The 16,009-nt window shown below is 33.2% G+C and overlaps 1 protein-coding gene across 1 annotated transcript in view; it reads right to left on the bottom strand.

Moving 5' to 3' along the window:
• Positions 1 to 476: 476 nt before the first annotated feature.
• Positions 477 to 16,009, bottom strand: part of LOC134273435 (uncharacterized) — a 35,710-nt gene continuing 20,177 nt past the window's right edge. Inside the window, exons 4-7 of the mRNA XM_062755628.1 lie at positions 14,933 to 15,184; positions 14,288 to 14,749; positions 913 to 985; positions 477 to 831 (exon numbers count right to left, since the gene is read on the bottom strand). Coding sequence (XP_062611612.1) covers positions 477 to 831; positions 913 to 985; positions 14,288 to 14,749; positions 14,933 to 15,184 — 1,142 coding nt within the window. The remainder of the gene's footprint in view (positions 832 to 912; positions 986 to 14,287; positions 14,750 to 14,932; positions 15,185 to 16,009) is intronic.

Genomic DNA, 16,009 nt, shown 5'->3' with positions numbered 1-16,009 from the left:
TCAAACAGGACGGAAGACCTACTCGTTGCTTTGCAACGAGCTCGGCTCTAGTTATTTTTTTCCCCTTTATAGGGTACAAATGTCAACCTTTATAAGACCTTTTTTAAGACTTGAATCTTATAAAGATGAATATAAAATAAAAATTGTTGCATGGAAAAATTTCATTTTCAAGCTTAATTTTGAATTTTTTGATGCATTTCAAATTAAATATTAATTTTTAGAGTTATCCTTCCTGGCTGAGGATCGGATATCCTTAATAGGAGAAGCAAAGTTTCCAAAGCGCATGTCAATAATTATGTGTTACAAGTACACGTGTATTAATATAAGCGATGGTAATCATATGTTGTATCGGTAGCCCGGGTGAGAGCAAATTCTGTGAGCAGTAATTCATGGTGATATTTTAATTAATTAACAATGGGACTCTATCCTTCATTTATACTTGTAGCCCTTTTTTCATGGGCTTAAAAGATTTTTGATTACTCAATAGGAATTATGTTCTCTTTGTCATTGCTAAGGACATATTGTGTACTGGTGCCCGGCTCTTCTTCGAGAACTAGTTCTTCTGGATGGCCTTCCATTGTGGGCGCATACACTCTGTCCTCCTTTTTCTTGCTGGCGCCTGGATGGGTCTCAATAAAGGCCTTATTAAAAATACCATGCTCACAATAATCGTCACCTTCATACAAGATGTTGTGTTTTGTTCCGTACTCATGAAACTCATTGTTATATTTTAGAATCTCCTCTTTATCAGAATTAGAGGGTTCCTGTAGACGTAGACTTGGTGTAGGGGATACCTCATACTTAAATATCCGCTTCTTTTCCCGCTGTTTTCTATTTAAATGAAATTAAGAAAGTAATAAGCATGTGTACAAATAGATTTACAAAACAATTTTTTAAATCAGATGAACTAACCTTATGCATACTAAGATGAGTATAATGAAGGCGAGCAGGATAACTGCCACAACAAGGGGAATGATTATTTCCACTGTAAATAAAAGAAAAAAATCTTATATAATCCTCAAATGCCCTGTTTGTATGAATACGCGAACTTTGTATTCATTTTAAGATATTGGTTAAGACATATTTACTAATTTGTTACATTTGTTATACTCAATAAGAGATACTAGTAGTCTCTGTATAGAGAAACAGTCAACATAATCGATATTTTATTTCTCTGTAAAATATGATATCTGATTAATTGATTATATGTTGATTTACTTCTCATTTGAGAACTGAGATGACCGTACACTAACGAGAGACTTTAAATCTTTACTCAGCACTAGGGACAGCCTGGGGTCATTTTCGTGCAAAAGACTCTCGTGACACGGGGCTCGGTTTTTTTTAGGTCTCATCTTAAGGACCTGCAACTTTCATCAAGGTGCCGAGCGTTTGTTGAAGGAACATGTTACTTTTAAAAAAATCGACTTGAACTGTTCGAGGCCTTCCGATCATAGAGCGAGGGTTCCTTTTATAAATATACTTTGTCAATTTATTTTTTAAAAGTTTTCAAATATAAATCGGAGTCAAATTAAAATCGACAAAAAAAGAAAATCAACAATAATCTTCTATATTCAGTGTACATGAATAATGCAGTTATAGCAGTGACGAGATATCTTTTTAAGGGGGTCGACTGTTGTTTTCATTGTTCAATATTTCGCGCATCACAATAAAATTAAGCGTATTTACTGTTTTAAAGCAACTTTTTTTCGCTTAATTGATGAAATTAAACAAAATTGTAAATGTACCTGTATTTTGAGACCGTGCCTTAAAAATACCTGGACGGTGGATTTTCCCCAAACTTGATATGTACACTGAAGTTAATGTTAGTTATATATGGTATAAAAATGAAGAGTTTCGCTATTGTAGTTTTTACACAATAAAACCCCAGTCCCCCCCCTGTAATATCATCAGTTTCTTCTAACTGTTCTGGACTTAAAACAGAGTTGCCCGAGTGGCGCAGTGGTTAAAATTAGAGGGCTTGCTCTTACGGTTCGAATACTACTGTGAAACCGGTTCTTCAAGTGAGACCGTATAAACTGATGTCACGTGTCGCAGTAGATGATGGCACGAAAAAGATCCCTGTCTCCTCAAAGACCTTGTCAGCCTAGGATAGGTATAAAATTTAGCCATCAACTGGCAAGGGGCGGTGTGCTGCAATCACTACTGACATACAACCACTATTGAAATAATTATTTCAGTAGTGGTTGAGAGTGCATTGTTGCGACCACTATTGAAATAACGCCCACTATTGAAATAATTATTTCAGTAGTGGTTGAGAGTGCATTGTTGCAACCACTATTGAAATAACGCCCACTATTGAAATAATTATTTCAGTAGTGGTTGAGAGTGCATTGTTGCAACCACTATTGAAATAACGACCACTATTGAAATAATTATTTCAATAGTGGTTGAGAGTGTATTTCAATAAAACAAAATAGTATTCAACCACTATTGCAATACGACCACTATTGAAATAATTATTTCAATAGTGGTTGAGAGTGCATTTCAATAACAAACATAGTACTCAACTACTATTGAAATACGACCACTATTGAAATAAGTACTATATATAAGTATTTCTTTTTTTTATTTATACAAAATTTTATTCACATAAGTAAATGGGACTGGGCAGCAGGCAAAGCTTATTTTAGCCCTCTCCCTAAAATATAAGTATTTCAATAGTGGTTGAGAGTGCATTTCAATACAAAACATAGGTTGCAACCACTATTGAAATACGATCACTATTGGAATAATTATTTCAATAATGGTTTGGATTTCAATACCAAACATGGGTTGCAACCACTTTTGAAATAATGTTCACTTTTGAAATAAATGTTTCAATAGTGATTAAGTTATAAATTTCAAAAGTGATTGAAATATTGATTTCAACAGTGCTTTAACAATGATTCCAATAGATATTAAAATAATTAACAGTTGCTGACAATGATTTCAATACCAAAACCACATTACAAGCTCTATTAAAGTATCCCAAATATTAAAACAAATATGAGGATGAATAACACATTCGGTTTTTAACACAATAAGCTAATGTACTGAGTTTAAAATATGATACCTAAAGTTGTTTTGTTTTCCCTTTTTGTACAAATTTCAATTAATACACAGACACTTTTTATTATACTGATCTACCTTTAATTCAAACATTTATGCAAATGTTATAAGCTCCTGCTGAATCTGGCAGAATCGGCGGAAACCAACATACAATTGCAATCAATTAATATATGCAAATTTGAAATAATTTGTTATATAAATTTCATTTTTGTCATTGATTTTAAAAGGAAAGGATCATAAATACATGTAGATGTAGAAATAAAAATATCTAGACTACATTGAAACGGAGGAAGAATGCTTTTGTGTACAAACTTTCTGTTGGAAATTTGGATATTTTTAATAAGAAGAATTTAGAATAGAACTAAATTGCCGCTCATATTCATGGGATTACCTACACTACAAATACGGATAGTAAAGCCAATGTCTACTCGTCAAGACACTTAAAAGCAAAATTTCTAGGGAAATTAGTATTAGGTTTATTGAAACGGTGGGTGTTATTTCAATAGTGATTAAAATGTGGTGGTAGAGTGTTTTAAAACGTATTTTCAACTTCTTTTAAAATAATCATTCACAAGTAGTCGTAATTTTTATAGTAAACTCAATAAATGAATTAAAAATTTTGAGAACATAAAGAACCATTAATCCTTGTGTTTTTTAATAGTTAAGTTATTTCAATAAGTCTTGCAATGTGGTTTTAGTATTAATTATCAGCAACTATCAAAATAATTATTCAAATCACTTTTGAAATCATTATTTCAATACTATTGAAAACTTTATTTCAAAAGTGAACATTATTTCAATAGTGGTTACAACCTTTGTTTGGTATTGAAATGCACTCCAAACCACTATTGAAATAATTATTTCAATATTGGTCGTATTTCAATAGTAGTTAATGTGGTTTACAAATTTTACCCCCTTCCACCCCCTAAATCCGCCATACCTATTGTTATTGTAGAGAATACATGTACTACTTTGTTTTGTATAAGGTTTCTATTGTTATTGTTGTAGAAAATATACATGTATGTACTAGTTTTCTTTTGTATAAGGTGTGGGATATTTGTTGGGCGCCACCTTCTGCTGCATTCTGAAATTGTAAAATATGTAATCTCATTTGGCATTTGTAATAAATGCTCTATACACACACACACACACCCTCTTTATTATTCAACATACTGCAGAACAGAGCTGCAAATGTGCTTCAGGTTCATATGAATCGAATTGTTCATCAGTTTTAGTATTTAATTTCAATAGTGGTCGTATTTCAATTGTGGTTGAATACTATGTTTGTTATTGAAATGCACTCTCAACCACTATTGAAATAATTATTTCAATAGTGGTTGCATACTATGTTTGTTATTGAAATGCAGTCTCAACCACTATTAAAATAATTATTTTAATAGTGGTCGTTATTTCAATAGTGGTTGGAACAGTGCATTTCAATAACAAACGTAGGTTGCAACTTGCAACCACTATTGAAATACTATCAAAATTGTTTATTTTATTTTAATAGTGGTTGAGAGTGCATTTCAATAATAAACATAGGTTGCAACTACTATTGAAATACGACCACTATTGAAATAATTATTTCAATAGTAGTTGAGGTGCATTTCAATACCAAACATAGGTTGGAACCACTATTAAAATCATAGTCAGTTTTGTAATAAAGATTTCAATAGTGATCATTATTGAAATTATAGATTTCAAAAGTAATTGAAATATTGATTTCAATAGTGCTTTATACAATGAATTCAAAAGATAATAAAATGATTATTTTAATAGTTGCTGACAATGATTTCAATTTCAAAACCACATTGCAAGCTTTATAGATGTATCCCAACTAATAAAACAAATATAAGGATGAATTACACGTTCTGTTTTCTAACACATTAAACAAATTTATTGAATTTATTGAGTTTAAAATAAGATCATAACTAAAGTTGATTTCTGTTTTCCTTTTTTGTAGAAATTTCAATTAAAACACGGACACTTTTTTTTTTATAACTGACCTACCTATTATTCAAACATGTATGCAAATGTTATAAGCAAGCTCCCACTGAATCTGGTCTAATCGGTGGAAACAAACAATCAATTAACAAGAGGCCCAGGGGCCACATCGCTCACCTGAGCAAATCGCCTAGGAAAAGCACAAATCAGATAAGAACTGAAAAGTTTATGCCTTATGAGAATGCCTTCATATTAATACAGTATATGACTTTGCTATTCTTGATAAAAGAAAAATTTAAAACATTTTCTTCCTATATTATTACTTCGTAATAATTTGAATTTGATTCCCCATTGTTTCCCTCCCTACCCCAAAGGGCCATGATTTGAGCAAATTTAAATATTCAGTACATGAGGATACTTACATGTCAATATGACTAAATAGCTTTTCTGTTCTTGGGATTTTTCCCTTTTACTTTTTCTGTGTAAAACTTTGATCCACCATTGTGGTCCCAACTTACCCTTGGGGGTGATTATTTGAAAAAAAAACTTAATTCTACACAACCTGAAAATGTTTCCATATAAATACTAGTATCACTAATCATGGCTTTGCTATTCTTGAGAAGAATATTTTTTAAAATATATTTTAATGTAAAACTTGGATCCCCTCTATCCCTGGAGGTTATGATTTGAACAAACTAAAATCTACAATACCTGATGATGACTCCATATAAATATCACTAATCATGGCTTTGAAGTACTTGAGAAGAAGATTTTAAAAGATTTCCCTATCTAGTCCTATGTAAAACTTGGATCCCCCACTGTGGTCCCACCCTATCCCTGGAGGTTATAATTTGAACAAATTAGAATCTACACTACCTGAGGATGCTTCCACATGAGTTTCACCTTTCTTGGCCCTGTGGTTCTTGAGAAGGAGATTTTTAAAAATTTTTGCTTTATAATATTCATATGTAACACGTTGATCAGCCATTGTGGACCCACCCTACCACCGGGGGTCATGATTTGAACAAACTTGAATCTGCACTACCTGAGGATGCTTCCATATGAGTTTCATCTTTCCTGGCCCAGTGGTTTTCGAGAAGACTTTTAAAGATTTTCCCTATGTTTCACTATGTTAAACTTTGATACTCCATTGTGGCCCCACCCTACTCTCGGGGGTCATGATTTGAACGAACTTGAATTTTCGCTACTTGAGGATGATTCCACATTAGTTTCATCTTCGCTGGCCCAGTGATTCTGGAGAAGAAGATTTTTTAAAAAAAATTTCCTATGTATTCCTATATTAAACTTTGATCATCCATTGTGGCCCCGCCCTACCCCCCGGGGCCATGATTTGAAAAAAATTAAATCTACACTACCTAAGGATGATTCCACACAAGTACTCTGAGTTTGACAGATGTTTGAGTTTCTGATTGACAACATCTATGTGGTTTTTGGAGACCAGGTCGTCCGACAATCTATAGGAATCCCCATGGGTACCAATTGCGCTCCGCTATTAACAGACCTATTTTTGTCTTAACCGGTATGAAGCAGAATTTGTGCAAAATCCTATGCGTGAAAAGAAGAAAACACTTGCAGTGGCCTTCAACTCGATATTTAGATAAATCGACATCGTACTGTCAATTAACAATGCAAATTTCCATTCCTATGTTGATACGATATATCCTAGGGAGCTTAGATACCAGATACAACAGATTCTGACCCATCTGTTTCATACTCGGATATTTTACTTAAAAAAAAATTAATGGTAATTTAACAACCAAGCTCTATGATAAACGTGATGACTTTAACTTTTCCATCGTCAACTTTCCTTACTTATGCAGCAATATCTATACCTTCATCACCTGCATACGGAGTTTATTTATCTCAGTTGATTCGAAACGCAAGAGCATGCTCTACGTATGAACAATTTCTAAAGCGAAATAATTTTTTTAAAAACAAGTTGATGAAACAAGAATATTAGCAGTCTCGTTTGAAGTCATTTCGTAAGTTCTGGTCGATACAATGACCTTGTCAGCAAATACATTTTATCATTGATTCAAATGCTGGCGTTTTTCATACTACATATAATTGTTAGTCCATTATTTATACACTGAATTGACGACGGATATTCACGTTATTTCCTGATCATGACAAGGAACACGCGGGGTGTGTGACCGGTAGGCAAGGGATGCTCACTCCTCCATGGCACCTGATCCCACCTCTGATGTTTTGGAGGTCCATGTTTGCTCTACTCCTGTTTTGTATTGTTTTATGGACCTTTGATCTTGAATACTGTTCGTTATCTATATATGTTTCATAAACAAACAAAACCGAGTGGTTACTTTGAACCACAAACACTATACATAGAGAGAACAAACAGAGCGCAGGTGGCAAGGCAAGGGTTACGCAACACATGAAAAGTGCCAATAGTTTTATATGACCATGAATACCCTTTGAGAAGAACATACCAAGTTTTCAGAACTCATAAAAAAAATATCTTCTTTTTGTTCCAAATCTCAGCTCTCCTTGAATATTTCAGAAATTTAGGTTATATTGCGCTCAGTCCAGGATTTATATCCAAACCTTTTCGATGACGAAATTGTTTTTTGGTTTTTTAGCTTACATTTTGCAACTAATCGATATTCTCGAGAAATCTACGGAAACTGCTGAAAGATCAAGAAAAATTTTAAACAAGACCAAACCAGAAGTCTCTGTCGAGACTGAAGCTCTACTGATTTTTACTTATAAGAAGAAAAGAGAAAAGTAGCAATTGGGACTTGAAACTTTACAACAGCAATAAATAGAATAATGATCCTTGATTAAGTCTCATTTTGTGGCAAAATATAGCAATAAGACTACAAATGCAGGAGTAGCTTTTTATAAAATATTACAGTATTTTCAATTTTAGTTACCATACATCATTCATCAAAATAAAAAAAAATTAAGACAATTATATATCTCAATGTAGTCTACTTGCAAGCCACATTATAATTATAATCAGACTAAAACTGAATTTGGAGTAGCATTTTTAGAATATTTTACAGAAATTTCTATTTTTAGTAACCACAGCAACAACATTCATCGGAATCAAAAACCGATACACAGAATTAGGTACCTTAGTGTTGTCTACTTGTGTGCCAAGTTGTATCGAAATCAAGTCACTACTATAGGAGGAGTAGCATTTTCTAAGTATTTCACAGAAATTTCTATTTTTAGTAACCGCAGCAACACCGTCCATTGAAATCAAAAACCGATATCTAACTGTTGTCTACTTGTACATGTGTGCCAAATTATATTGATGTCAGACAGACAGACGGACGGACACCAGGCGCATTACTATCGCAAAAGCTCTTCTGTTCTCTGACCAGTAAAGCTAAAAGACATCTGGTATTCTGGGGCGTCTCTTTATGGAGTTCTAAGGGAGACGAGACTGGTTATTTTTGCGATCGTTTTAAGAGGCTGTTTTGGGAAGAGTCGTTTTGAGAGGCTGTTTTAGGTAGAGTCGTTTTGAGAGGCTGTTTTGGGTAGAGTCGTTTCGAGAGGCTGTTTTAGGTAGAGTCGTTTTGAGAGACTGTTTTGGGTAGAGTCATTTCGAGAGGCTGTTTTGGGTAGAGTCGTTTTGAGAGGCTGTTTTGAGTTGAGTCGTTTTGAGAGGCTGTTTCTGGTAGAGTCGTTTTGAGAAGCTGTTTCGGCTAGAGTCGTTTTGAGAGGCTGTTTTAGGTAGAGTCGTTTTGAGAGGCTGTTTTGAGTTGAGTCAACCCTATCAGCAGACGATGGACACTGTGTGAGAGTATGTCAATTGGACAACCTTAAGAAAACCGTTATCGCCAATTTTCCAGTCTCTCGAAGGTTGGTCTAGTATAAACTTAACGATTGTAACGAATTAAGCTTATAACGAAGCAAAATCGTCTGTCCGAGGCACTTTGTATTACTTTCTAAAACGCGTTTACTGTATAGAACAAAGAGAAACAATTCGGAGACTCTAAAAATTATAATACAGAGTAAAATGTCCTTCCTCATAGCATTTCTACAACAGTCGCTCTAAGAAATATATTTTACAAAATATTAATGTATATTCGTGTTTTCTTTTTCTTCAAAATAAACTGTGCATATAAAATTCGTTCCTTGTTCATGCAACTTTTCAAGTCTTGCTAAAGTTCTAGGTGTCGACAAAATTTATTAAAACTGCTTTAATATTCGTATTTTCTATTCTCCAGCCTTTAATTTGTGGGTTTGTTTTTTTTTCTTACTATTTACAATTATTAAGCACATACAAATTATACTGAAATGATTATGATTTTAATAAACATATTTTCAATCCGTAGGAATATAGAATAAGAAAAGGGAGTAACTGTATTATTAAACAGTATAAGACGTTCTCTTTGCTACAGTTTTGGTAAGCTGAGAAACTGATTTCTAATGTTGTTTGACTTGTAGGTTTGTTACAACGCACTTTGAAAAATAACTTCAAAGTGCGTTAAATTTGGGACCGAGCTAATACACATTGAAAAAATTAAATTTCTTTTCAAAGTGTGTTTATATCGAACATATTAACGCAGTTTGAAAAAAATGTAAAGCTTCATCAATATTCTTACAAATAATCGGTATGATAAATAAATGACCCTGGTTGGATAACATTTTTTATAAGGTCACTTCAGGACCTGAGATATTGACGTTTGAAATATACTGTATATATGAGGTTTTGATAAATGTTATAAATTATAGAAAGTTTTCAACGTCATACTAGTTATGTAAATACAGATGATTGCGCCCATGTGAAAAGGGTCCTTATGGCAATTTTTATGCATTTTGAGTTTATCACGGATTCTGATAGAGTAAGGTTAAAAGTTGTCAAATATGAATTTTTATGGTCCTACGTCTACTCTAAGTAGGTTTTTTCTTCATTTTTATCAAATATACTTTAACAGGTTAATAATGACGTCATGTTTTTCAACAACGTCAAACGTTTTCAGAGTGAACGTTAAATGATTTTCTTCTGTAATTTAACTATGGTGATTAATAGATGTATAATATTTGATATTTTTCCATGCACATTATTTTTATCTCATTGTCTCTTTTAATTAATAATAATTATTTAATAGTTTATATATATTATGGATTCATCAGTGGTGTATAGTATTATGAGTGAGTGTTTGTTTTACATTTCACTTTTCTTATGACACCAGGGGGAAACCTGAACAGCGGGCAACATCCATTCATTTTGTTTTTTGAAACAATTATTTTCTCAAACAAAATATTTACTGGTAATCCATGCAAGAGTCATTTGAGAAGCCTGTAGAATTCATTTGAAAATTATTTTGATTTAAACATTGCTCTCGATAGGTCAAGATTTCAGCAAAAAGGATATATCTTTAGTCACAATATATGTGAAAATTAATTTTTTTTAAATTACAACATTACGCTACCTAAATGCTACTGCGAAGTGAAAATTTATTTGATTGTTCTTTCTTTCTAAATTTTATATAAAGACAGAAAAATTGTGAAGTGTGGTACATGTAACATGTAATTACGATACACAATAGACATTAAATAAAAAGGAAATTTGCTTGATTCACTGCATCGATACGGTTGTCTGTCTGCATTGGGTCAATAATGACACTGCTTTTGTGAAAATATAAAGGATACACGAAATATTTTTCAGCCTAGTAGTAAAAATATTTTAATACTAACTAATCAAAAAGTGGAAATTTTACAAACAAATGAATGAGTTATAATCCGCAATCATTTACACAATAGATAAACCCAGTATTAACATTTGTAGGATTATGTGTAAGTTGGTGAAGGGGGGGGGGGGCACCCAGTACCATTAACCCTACAACTTGCAGATTCACTTTTTTTATTTAGGTTTGAAATACTGCTGCCTATTATTCTTCATTTTATATTGGTACCTTTAATTCTGAGCATTACCATTTTCAAAATCGCACAGCGATCATAAACACTATGAGCCTGGAACTGAATTTCTATGAATTCAGTATTGTTAATCATGTATATAATGATACCTTAAAATTAAAAAAAATCTGGTTTTATTTTATGAAATGGATGGTTTTAGAAGCACACCCATAGAATTAAATTAAAGATGCCATTTACGGTTTATATGGATAGCTTTTGTTGGGGGTAGGGGTGGATTAAAGATTAATAACATGTAATTGTTTATGCCTAAATATACAGTCAGTTGAATATGACTGTTTTGTATAATATATTTCCTGACAATTGCCTGTGAACTGGCTGAGTTTTGAAATGTCAGATTTTTGTAGGGATATAAACATCTTGGAAAATCATCATATTATTTATGACCTAATTTAAAAAAAATCCCCTTCAATCTAATGTTGTTTTCTAATTTTATTCTATAAAGTGAGTTTTAAAGAGTATGAATTCCATTCTGGTCCCGTGCCCAGGGACGTAGCAACTGGGGGGGGGGGGCGCAGGGGGGCCTGCCCTTCACTTTTATCCCCAACCTTACTTATACTATAGGAATTGATAACTGAAAGTCTGGTTGCCCCCCCCCCCCCCCCCACTATTACTGATGTACGGAAAATGTAGTATAAAAATTGGTACTGAAAAAAGTTGGCCTCTAAACCCACCCACCCCCCTCCCCACGAAATAGGATTTTCGACTATGTGCAACATTAACCTTTTTTTTGCTTGTCAACTTTTTCAGGGAAGTAAAAAAAAAATTTCTCTGGCTGGCCCCCCAATTTCAAAAACAATGCTACGTGCCTGGTGCCAGAAGCTTGGATATGCTAAGCCTTGTAAAGCCTATACATGTTACGGAAATATATAAGGACACCCCACCCACATCCCCTGCACTGCAGCCAAAATAAAACAAATGCAAGCATATTGTTGCGGTTTTATGTCATGTATTTTCAGCATTGAATTTTATTTTCTGTTAGCATTTACATGTAGAAATAAAACCCGACCCTGAACTTATAAAGATTTTTTTATCAACCAAAACAAATAAATAATTTTTGAGCATATTTAATAATGTTTATACATAATTTGATGGCAGGTTAAACAATACATGTATATTATTCCACACTGATAACAGCAATGAGATTATAAGTTCAGTGATGATTGAGTTTTTAGCATGATAATTGATCTGTTAAGAGACATTCAATGCTGATCGAGCTTTTATGAAAGACAAAGTTCGGCATGGCTTAAAGAATTAATTTGCAGATAATGCTTAAAACATTTGAACTCCGTATGAAAAAAACAACAACACGTAAGTACCAAAGAGTTACATGTATATTAAACTTGGAGATCTTGAAAATAAATAGCTATACATGTATATATAGTTTAGAGAACAAAAATGATATTTTCTTTCATTTATTATTTCATTTGTTTTGAAAACTCATCTTTTTCAATAGAGTTTCACATTTCTCAATATTAGATAAATAGATTCAAAATAAGTATTTTTATCTACCCTGCATCCTCTCTCTCTCTCTCTCTCTCTCTCTCTCTCTCTCTCTCTCTCTCTCAGATTTACTTCACCAGCTCTATTAAAGTTAGAACATTAAGAACTTTTTTTTTTCATTCGGATGTTTTTTGCTTGTTTTAATTTCTCTAAATTGAAGTGTCTTTGTGCAACAAGAATATAAGACAAAACAACATTTTTAAATTTTAATTTATTTAATCTTGATTATAGGGTAGACGCTTTACATGTTTATTATTTTTTAAAAAATGAAATTCGTCATGAAATTATTTCATGCCAAAAAAAAAAAGCTATAGATAAGAGATTTGAAAAAAAATTAAAGTCTGTTCAATTTTGCAGTTTCCTTTTTTTTCTTCTTTGTTTTTTTCTTTTTCTACATCAACCTTATTCCCAAAGTACAAGAATATTTTTTTATTTAAAAATTCATAGTTATGATGACGATTAAAAGTTTTTTTTTATTTGGTCTTAAGATATCTCTTTTATAATCCGGGAGAAAATTCATGCGAACATGTAAAAGTACTGCAATGTGAAGAAGAATGAATGTCCCTGTCTGGTACCCCTGTTACATCGATTGTTGACATCAGAGTTATCTTTCCTATTTTTATTTTTAGAAAATACAAAAATTAATAATCTTGACTATCGTTCTCACACATTCTTGCTAGATTTGTAAAAATCGTGGAAGACGTATGTTTAGTTTCAACAATTGTACAAACAATTTAACAACAGTTTAAGCAGTATGCACCGATGAATCAATGTTTACATGTGATCGACACGATCGCGATGTATAACTAGGCCCCCTATATTTGAGAGTGGTGGAGCGGATCTCAAAGAAGTAGGAAGACAATTTTCCTTTGCAATATTTTTTACGATATACCATGTCTAAGATGTATTCTAAAAATGGTATAAATATGTAAATAAAATTTATCTAGAGTATAAAGGTTCAATATGCTATCAGAAAACACCTTGTCTACAGCTTCTATACATTTAATTACGCATGTAGGAAAACTATTGGTATTATAGAGACGTATTTAATAATGTTTGTTAAGAAACCAGTTCTAAATGTTTTTATTTATATCTATTAAAATCAGTGGATTAGGAGATTCAGATATTGATTAAATTAATTTATAAATGAAAATAAATTCCACATGTTGGAAACAGCGATAAAAACTCTGGATGCGTCAAACGTCAAAACACGTGGTTAAAAAAAAAATCTGCGTCGAAGTTCACCGTCAGTCTGCAACGTCACATCTTTATGACGTTATTTCTCTGTTTTAGCAAGAATGCCATAAGGACCCTTTTGTCATGGGCGCAATCAGATATATACATGTTTTGGGTATAGCATAGGCATAGGATCCAGGCAAAGAGCAAGGGGAGGGGGGGGGGGGGCTAAGCCCCCCCCCCCAGTTTATTTTGGAAAGATATATACATCGTAATTTAATAACTTATAAGCATTGAAAATCCGGCTTACCATTTTTGGGTTAATTACTTCCCTCCCCCGTTTGTTACCGATGCCTATGTATTGGAAAGATAAAGATTTGGACTAAGGGATCTTCTACCCGTCTTCTTCTCTTCTCTAAATGTTTATGTACACCTTTAACGCACTTTGAAAAAAAAAATCAAAGTGCGTTGAGTTAGTCACAAATTTAACGCACTTTGAAATTTTTTTTCAAAGTGCGTTGATTTTGTCCCAATTTTAACGCACTTTGAAAATTTTTTTCAATTTAAACGTGCGTTGACACAATAGGTTGTTGTTGCATATGCTAAGTGTTACTAAATGTTTAACATGCACATTCATGGATAACATACCTGTTTACGGAATACCTACATGTAAGGGCCGAGTTTGTCTCTGTTTTCTTGACAGTCGTGGTCTCTAAATGCTGACCAGTATTCAGACTTGTTGAGGGATTGACATTCTCTAGCGAAGACGACACTTCTCGAGATGTTAAACCATAGGGACTGCTGTGTTGAGTTGGATCAGTTGTAACAACTGTAAGACTATGAGATTCCTTAGTTATTAGAGAGAGTGACGACACGTGCGACTTGGATCCTGGTATACGAGTTGCAGTCCCTATCCCAGTACCGTGTACAGACTCTGTAGAGTGTCCAGTAGAGCCTGAGTACCGGACCGGAGAAACAGGACTAGATGACGTCATGGCTTCTGTAACAATAGCTAATGGCGTGAAAGACGTAACAGTTGATTGGGGTCTTGTTTTTAATCGTGTTGTAAGACTTATAACAGTAGTAGGCGGTGGAGACGAGCTGACAGCAATGTTTGAACAGTTGGCATCTAAAAATCAGAGGAGAAAAGCATTGTTATACATTTGACATCTAAAATCATAGGAGAAAAGCATTGTACATTTGACTATGAACAGACATAAAATACCTCACATGAAAGAGAAAGAAAAAATTAATAACTTGGAATTTCGATTAACGTTTTGAGTGTTGATAACACACAAGCAGACTTGCTTACCTTGTGTATGTTTTTGATCTGTTATATTGAGTGAACAATTATATCCAATTTTCTCCAATGTCCCATTTTTTACTATATTACATCCGGTATCAAATAAACTCTGAATATCAGGTATATGCATCCCGTAGTAGGTTACGTTTTGAATTAAAGTATTGTTAGAAAAACTGCAAACACATTTACTTCCCGTGCCGTTTGAAAACCATATGCTTCCAATTTTTTCACTTCGTAGATGTACACTTCCAACGTAGGTTCCTTATTTTTAAAAATACAAACAAGAATAAATTATAAAATCAAATCTTACAGGTAGCTGATATTTGAAATGATTTCTACTTTAATTTTTTTTATTACATATATTAATATCGTATGAAGCTTAATTAAAGTTTTAACGTATATTAATTTATCTCATTATATTTAAGAGTTTCCCGTAATATTGAGTGTTCTAAAATAACCGGGCAGGAGTCAAAAGTTCCTCGGGTACTTATAATTGAAGTTATGCATATTTTGCCTGTCAATGTGTTTATATACATTAACTACTCCCACGTCAATTCCCATATACCAACACTTAAACTTATATGTATAGAACAGCCCGGTCCTCAGGGGCCCGTTTCATCAAAGGTCGTACGCCCAGTCGTAGCGCTACGCCAGCGTAAATTCAGGACCAGCACGAAGAGTTGCGTTTCATTAAAGAGCGCATCGTTACGCCTGACTAAATTAAGGCCAAAAGTTTACGTCTACTCTGGGTAGGCGTAAGTTCGGACGTAAAGTTAAAATAAAGCAATTTTACTGATTTTGAAATAAGTTAGCGAGTTCTAAAGAAAAAGTACGGTTCTAAGGAGTCTTGAAAATAAAAACAATGCATTATTTAATTATACATACTATGGAAAGGGGGGGGGCTGCTATAACCACTTAGGGACGTAGTTTGGAGTAATAACGTTGTTAATATTGTAATAAATTTCTGATGAGAAGAAAAGATTGCCTTTTTAGAGATTTCTTCGACCACCATTTCTGACGAATTTCATGTCGACAATGCATTAATACCTATTTATTGTTGTATTGTATGTATAAGGTATTGTAAAC

Source organism: Saccostrea cucullata, unplaced genomic scaffold (assembly GCF_032062105.1).
Source record: "Saccostrea cucullata isolate Sc308-1 unplaced genomic scaffold, CSIRO_AGI_Scuc_v1 ctg676, whole genome shotgun sequence".
Lineage (NCBI taxonomy): Eukaryota > Metazoa > Mollusca > Bivalvia > Ostreida > Ostreidae > Saccostrea > Saccostrea cuccullata.
This window is presented reverse-complemented; position numbering and strand designations above follow the sequence as displayed.